The 7,347-nt window shown below is 43.5% G+C and overlaps 1 protein-coding gene across 1 annotated transcript; it reads right to left on the reverse strand.

Annotated features, from left to right (window-relative positions):
- Positions 1 to 892: 892 nt before the first annotated feature.
- LOC100283232 (beta-hydroxyacyl-ACP dehydratase) lies at positions 893 to 3,957 on the reverse strand. Its single transcript, NM_001366958.1, has 4 exons — positions 3,662 to 3,957; positions 3,472 to 3,532; positions 2,144 to 2,288; positions 893 to 1,544 (listed from the first exon to the last, which is right to left on the reverse strand). Exons 1-4 carry the CDS (start codon positions 3,861 to 3,863, stop codon positions 1,293 to 1,295), a joined length of 660 nt encoding a protein of 219 aa, NP_001353887.1. The 5' UTR covers positions 3,864 to 3,957; the 3' UTR covers positions 893 to 1,292.
- Positions 3,958 to 7,347: the final 3,390 nt, after the last annotated feature.

A 7,347-nucleotide genomic window follows, 5' to 3' on the forward strand; every position in this document is an offset into this window, starting at 1 on the left:
CGATCTGCTCCTCCATATCCTCGCGTCTGTTAGTGTCCCTAGGTGTCAACCACTACGGCTAGTCATCTAGCTTCTCCAATACCTCGATCGAGACTCAGTGCTCATCCTTGTGGTCCATCAGTACGACCCCGCATGATCTTCAACTTCGTTATTGACCACTGTCTCAGGACTCCACACCTACATACCACAATACAAGAGGCATGTTGTACCAATAACCTCGCACTCTGGTTAGTCTAACCGACTCAACCTAAGGTATTATCTTTGTTCATAATTACTTATCACAGTCCCAACTGTGTTCGCAACATGAGTGCCCATCCTATTTATGGGAGGTGTGTTGAGATAAGCTCCATACGCCGTGCGCGTCTTGTGCAGCTTTGCACTATTTATGGGAGGTATATTTATAGGCTATAGTGGCTGCAGTTGCCAGGTAGTACTTTTTCTTTTCAATAAATAGCAGTTAGAAAGAAAAAAAAACTGAAAACGCTGTAAGTTTTTAGCAGCACCAAACACTCCCTCATGTTCGTAACATTGCTTTTCTTCACAACTGGCATTTTGCTCCGGTTGAAGTTAACACCTCCGTCCACAAGACGAGCGCTGCATCGCACATGACATGACGTCCTATGCCGGCCGTCGCAGATCTAGCCCATGTGCCTCCGAAGTGCGCTCAAGGGCAGCGACGAGCGGTGGGGTCCGGCCGTCCGGGAGCCACACTAACGCGAATACAAGAGCCCTGTTACTCATACACACCAAAATCAGCTATCTCGGCCACACAAGCACGGTAACGGTATGACGTATCCCGTTCCCATACATGGTGCCCGATTGCGGTGGAGGCCAAACAAAACAATTTTTAACGCAAACGCATAAAAACGCTCTAAAAACAACCAAACGCGCTGTCAGTTTCCATTTGTTTCATTCCATTGGCAGTGGTTGTAACCTTAGAGCCCTGTTACTCATACACACCAACACAGCAACACTCACTAAGGTGCTGTTTGGTTCAAAAAATATAACTCAAATGGTAATGGTTTACGCTCGATTACTGATGGTAACAAATTTAAATAGGCTGATATCAAATTTTAGTGTGGTATCTGATTACGGTTGGACTAAAACAAACATGATTTAACGTTATATGTTACCCATTACGTTACAAATATGTGAACCAAACGGCACCTAAGACTAGCAACGACATTACACCGCTATTACAGACACAGTTCAAAACTTATTAGACTGGAAAGCTGATTTCACAGTAAAAACTTGAAATATTATGTATTCATCAATCCATGTGTCTCCTGCATTCATTCTGATCCAGTAGCCATCAAGAACTCCCCTTCGCATACCAGGTCGGCGCCAACGTAAGCTTTCCCTTCCATCTTTGCAATTCCGAATCTCTTCTGCAGCTTGATCAGAGTCATTCTCATTATCAAGGTGTCTCCAGCGATCACGGGCTTCCGGAACCTCACTTTATCGATCCCCGCAAAAAAGAAGTTCTCTCGAGATCCACCCACTTCAGGCTGCAACATCACTATTCCTCCGACCTGGGCCATTGCCTGAAAAATCATGGTAAAAAATTGTCCAGTACGTACAAGTCAACCAGAAAGTTTGCTTGAGACAATAGGTAGCTTTAATGTCTTCAGGAAAAAAAAATGCAGAACAGGAAGATGCTGCATACATAAAATTGTACCTCAAAGATTGGACCTTTTATGCTATCGTTATTCCAAAATGCATCAAGCAGCAGAATGGACCATGCTTGCTACCTTATCTTATGCGCTATATGTATACACAAAGACCTGAGTCATACTGATCCATTACAAGTATGACTTGTAGTTGATTATCTACGTCAGTTTATTCATTCTGCAACAATCTGAAACTGTGTTTGATTGACATCAGTAGCTTCACTTTTACAAAGGTATGCAAATGCTGGAACAGAACCACTGAATGACAAGGTCTAGCACCAATGGTCTGGCATTTATCGATTCATAGTAGACATGTGAATGGTGAATTCAACTAAACTTGTTCTCAATTAGACCAAAAAATGTATGGTGATGCAACATCACTTTAGTCTACATGTCAATAATGATGAAACAATTGCATCTCAATAAGCAATGTAGGTATCAAAAAAAGGAAAAATAACGAGAATATTATATACCTCGACCATGAGAACACCAGGCATTATGGGTCGTTCAGGGAAATGCCCTGGGAAGAAGTTATCATTTATTGTCACATTCTTGATTGCAACAGCATATTCTCCTGGTTTGTAATCAATAACTCTGTCAACCAGAAGAAACGGGAACCTACATGCATAACAACAAGTCAACAAAGAATAGAGACACTTAAACACAAAGAACTGGAAGTTGAGTATCTTCACTACTTGAAAAAAAAATGGTGGTGGCGGCGGCTGCTGGTAGCAGGATCTTCCATTGACTCATCTTTATATGCATATGTAAGTGATAAGAAGGATCCTGTATGATTTCATTTGCTTTTGTGATATGGTAACAAGATTACTTAGAGTTCTATTGGCTAGAGCTAGAGTAGTGGGAGTTAGTAAACAAATTTAGTAGATAATGACTAGACTCCATTTATTTGAAAAGTATGGCAACCAACAAGCATCCGACTACTCACCTATGAAGCATCATTACTATGGCTAAGAAATACACAAAAAAAAACATGTAGTTTGTTCAAATTTAAAAGGTGTGAATTGGCTTGGTATGGACTTCCAAATTGAAATTTGACTGCAAATATCTCTTGTATGATAATTTTACTGATAAAATGACCATGACCATAGGAACAAAATGAAATAAAAAAAAGATATAGTTGCATCACTTATGTATCACTAAATATATACACGGTTAGCCTAAAAATTTAATGGTATTCACTGTTCAAAAGAAAATTAGAAGGTTTAGAATGTGCAGTGGCTAGACTAACTTGAACATCTCCACATGCGCAGCTCTGAACAGTGCACATTGGTCAAGAACACACTTACAACCGAAGTTAGAAAGGTGCCATGTGTTCATAATCAATCATATAACTATTGTTTAAGAAACGTTAATGGTTATATTTTTATGACTGTGGTGCGGAGTTGGTTATTTATTTCATTTTCACAGTCCAGGTGACTGGTAAAGACATTAACTGAAAATCAAAATGATAGGAAACCACTATATACAACAGGTTAGACAAGATGTGAATCCATCGGAGGAGGGAAGTCAGACAAATAGTCAGCTTCATAGGTAGGAAGTTCGTTAAAATTCAAAGCAATACAATAAACAAGCAAATCACATGACCAGAACTTTATTCTTAGGCTAAAAAAACTAACAGCCTGTTTATAACATACAAGTCATGCATTATTATTGACAAAGCCCTAAAATTCCAATAAAGAAGTACCTTGCCTACATTTCACACGTTTTTCAGACATCTGCTAAGCCACAATGAAAAATGCAGGAACAAATGAACAAATAGCACCCACAATAATCGACTCACCTATGTGGCAGGATGTCACGGATCTGGTTGATGTCCATGACAGTTGGGAAGGGAGGGAAACCTGAAATGTGATCACCTCATCAGTAAGCACACGCATCAGTATTAAACATGTTCGAAAAGCAACAGCAAACACACAAATACAACTGAAACGACAGGCATGGGAACGAGAAGCGAAAGTATAGTTACCGACTTTTCTCTATGGGCGTCTCGGCCTCGAACTTGTCTCCGGCCGCGGCGCGCCGCGCGACGGACGGCCTGCCGGAGGGCGCAATAAAACCAGGCACTCGGCGGCGTGGCTGGACGGCGAGGCGTACTGGGAGAAGTGGGGCGGTTAATAAGGAGCCCGGCGAGACGATAGAGCACGGGGATCTCAACATGGCTGCGGGATCCATCGTCGGGGAAGGAGAGCGGTGCAGGAGGGCGGGGGGCAGAAGCGCGTGCTCTTTTGAAGTTGGACAGGCCGGCAGGAGAGGAGAGCGGCGGGCGCGACGCGATGCCGATGCGTACGAGGTGGCCAAGGTCGGAAGGAACAGGGTTTTCAGCTGGGCTTTGAAAACTTCAGCCCAATTTGGATCAGGGGAAAACTCCAAAATTTTCTCATGACGCCTTTTTAGAGCCGTGGGCTTCAAGAATTTCAGCTAACCAAACACATGCACCTCAACAAGCTCCAGCTTTAAAAAATCGAAACTAGAGGTCAGTTTTATGAGATTTATGAAGCTCTTTAAAGGATGTTTCAAAAACACTGTTTTATATCTCCTCATGAAATTGTACAAAAATTAACCACCATGCCACTAGTTACGCAACATACAACTTTCATTCTCTCTCGCGACAACCCACTAATCATCACAGGTAATCAAGGAAACTCACACAAATCAGTTGTACTATAGAAGTTGGAGTCCATATGCAAGCCAAACAATCCTGTAACCCACCTTAACAATCTGTTTGAACTGTTTTATGGTGAAGTTGAAAAACCAAAGCTGAAGTTTTTGAAGTAAAGCTCCTCAAACAGGTCCTAAGTCCTTGTTTGTATTATTTCAGCTTATTTACGATGTTAAAGTGATACATTACCCTCCTACTCTTCTATCATAATCTAACATATGTAGATGTTGGTTTTGTTATTATTAAGTGACGAAGGTAACTGTGTTGAACGTTAATGTGATGCAAGTGATGAATGTGAATTTGATGAATGTGATTCATGTGATAAATGCCACGTGAATTTGTAGGTTTTAGAAACCTCTCTAGGGAGAGGAGGTGTTGTCGAAATTTTTTACTTACTACCATGTTCTTTTTTATAGTGAGTAGATCGTCTGGCTCCAACGCCAGCGCTTGTCTTACTCCACCGGGACCTTAGGTATAATCCTTTTTCTTGATTAGTTAGTATTTAGTTTTTATTAGTAATTCGTTATTAGTTAGCACTTAGTTAGTAGTTCATTATTATTAGTAATTCATTATTAGTTATTAGTTAGCTAGTAGTTAGTTATTAGTTAGCTATTCTTTATTAGTTACTAGTTAGTTAGTAGTTAGGTATTAGTTAGTAATTTGTTATTAGTTTGTCATAATGGATGTGGTTAGGTACTAACCATAATAATTGGTTATTGTACTTTGAATTCGTGTTTGAAATAGATGGACAATTTGAAGAATACCTTCTCCTCCTTGAAAGGGAATTAGGCTTACACCTATTTCCTAATAGATTTTGGTGGTTGAATTGCCCAACACAAATAATTGGACTAACTAGTTTGCTCTAGTCTATAAGTTCTACAGGTGCCAAAGGTTCACAATAAGCCAATAAAAAGACCAAGAAAAGGGTTCAAACAAGAGAGCAAAAGACAACCGAAGTGCACCCTGGTCTGGCGCACCGGACTGTCCGGTGCACCAGGGAACTCGACGCCCAACTCTTCATCTTCGGGAATTTTCAGAGGAGCTCCGCTATAATTCACCGGACTGTCCGGTGCACCAGCGGACAGTGTCCGGTGCCCCAAGGGAGAGCAACTCTGAACCCGCCAGCTTCGGGAATCCGCTCCGCTATAATTCACCGGACTGCCCGGTGTGACAGCGGAGCAACGGCTACTTCGCGCGCAACGGTCGACTGTAACACATTAAATGCGCGCCTGCGCGCGCAGAGGAGCAGAGCACGCGCGGGTAGCACACCGAATAGCCTACAGGGCCTGTCCGGTGCACCACCGGACAGCTAGGCGGGCCCACAAGTCAGAGCTCCAACGGTCAGAACCCAACGGCCAGGTGACGTGGCTGGCGCACCGGACAGTGTCCGGTGGCGCACCGGACTGTCCGGTGCGCCCGTCGACAGCAGCCTCCACCAACGGTCAAGTTTGGTGGTTGGGGCTATAAATACCCCAACCACCCCCACATTCAAGTCATCCAAGTTTTCCACCTTCCAACTACTTACAAGAGCTCTAGCATTCAATTCTAGACACAACCAAATAGATCAAATCCTCTCCCAACTCCACACAAAGCTCTAGTAATTAGAGAGAGAGATTTGTTGTGTTCTTTTGAGCTCTTGCACTTGGATTGCTTCTTTCTCTCATTCTTTCTTGCGATCAAACTCATTTGTAATCAAGACAAGAGACACCAATTGTGTGGTGGTCCTTGCGCGAACTTTGTGTTTCGATTGATTGAGAAGAGAAGCTCACTCAGTCTAGGTGACCGTTTGAGAGAGGGAAAGGGTTGAAAGAGACCCGGTCTTTGTGACCACCTCAACGGGGAGTAGGTTTGCAAGAACCGAACCTTGGTAAAACAAATCCTTGTGTCTCACTTCTTATTCGCTCACGATTTGTTTTGCGCCCTCTCTCTCGGACTCGTTTCTATTACTAACGCTAACCCGGCTTGTAGTTGTGATTAAGTTTGTAAATTTCAGATTCGCCCTATTCACCCCCCCACTCTAGGCGACTTTCAATTGGTATCAGAGCCCGGGGCTTCATTAGAGCCTAACCGCTCGAAGTGATGTCGGGATGTCACGCCAAGAAGGAGATGGTGACCGGTGAGAAGCCCGCTACAAGCCACGGGAAAGCTCCATCGGGAGAGTCCCGCAACAAGGGGAAGGAAAAGGAATCCCCTTCACACAAGTCACGTGGGAGCGGTGACAAGAAGAAGAAGATGAGGAAAGTGGTCTACTACGAGACCGACACCTCGTCGCCATCCACCTTCGGCTCCGACACGCCGTCCATAACTTCTAAGCGCCATGAGCGCAAGAAGTTTAGTAAGATCCCCCTACGCTACCCTCGCATTCCTAAACATACGCCATTACTTTCCATCCCATTGGGCAAACCACCAACGTTTGATGGTGAAGATTATGCTAGGTGGAGTGATATGATGCGATATCACCTAACCTCACTCCACAAAAGTATATGGGATGTTGTTGAGTTTGGTGTACAGGTACCATCCGTAGGGGATGAAGATTATGATGAGGACGAAGTGGCCCAAATCGAGCACTTCAACTCCCAAGCCACCACCATACTCCTCGTCTCTCTAAGTCGAGAGGAGTATAACAAGGTGCAAGGATTGAAGAGCGTCAAGGAGATTTGGGACGTACTCAAAACGGCGCACGAAGGAGACGAAATCACCAAGATCACCAAGCGGGAGACGATCGAGGGGGAGCTCGGTCGCTTCCGGCTTCGCCAAGGGGAGGAGCCACAAGAAATGTACAACCGACTCAAGACCTTGGTGAACCAAGTGCGCAACCTCGGGAGTAAGAAATGGGATGACCATGAGATGGTTAAGGTTATTCTTAGATCACTTGTTTTCCTTAACCCTACTCAAGTTCAATTAATTCGTGGTAATCCTAGATATACACTAATGACTCCCGAGGAAGTAATAGGGAATTTTGTAAGCTTTGAGCTAATGATCAAAGGCTCAAAGAAA

The sequence above is a fragment of the Zea mays genome, chromosome 8, assembly GCF_902167145.1.
Source record: "Zea mays cultivar B73 chromosome 8, Zm-B73-REFERENCE-NAM-5.0, whole genome shotgun sequence".
Lineage (NCBI taxonomy): Eukaryota > Viridiplantae > Streptophyta > Magnoliopsida > Poales > Poaceae > Zea > Zea mays.

Excerpts from the sequence above, each read along its gene's own strand:
- LOC100283232 (NM_001366958.1), bottom strand. The coding sequence starts at position 3,863 with ATGGATCCCGCAGCCATGTTGAGATCCCCGTGCTCTATCGTCTCGCCG. Across the intron at positions 2,289-3,471 it reads CGTGACATCCTGCCACATAG|GTTCCCGTTTCTTCTGGTTG; the intron begins GTGAGTCGATTA and ends TTATGCATGTAG. Across the intron at positions 1,545-2,143 it reads CTGGTGTTCTCATGGTCGAG|GCAATGGCCCAGGTCGGAGG; the intron begins GTATATAATATT and ends ATGATTTTTCAG.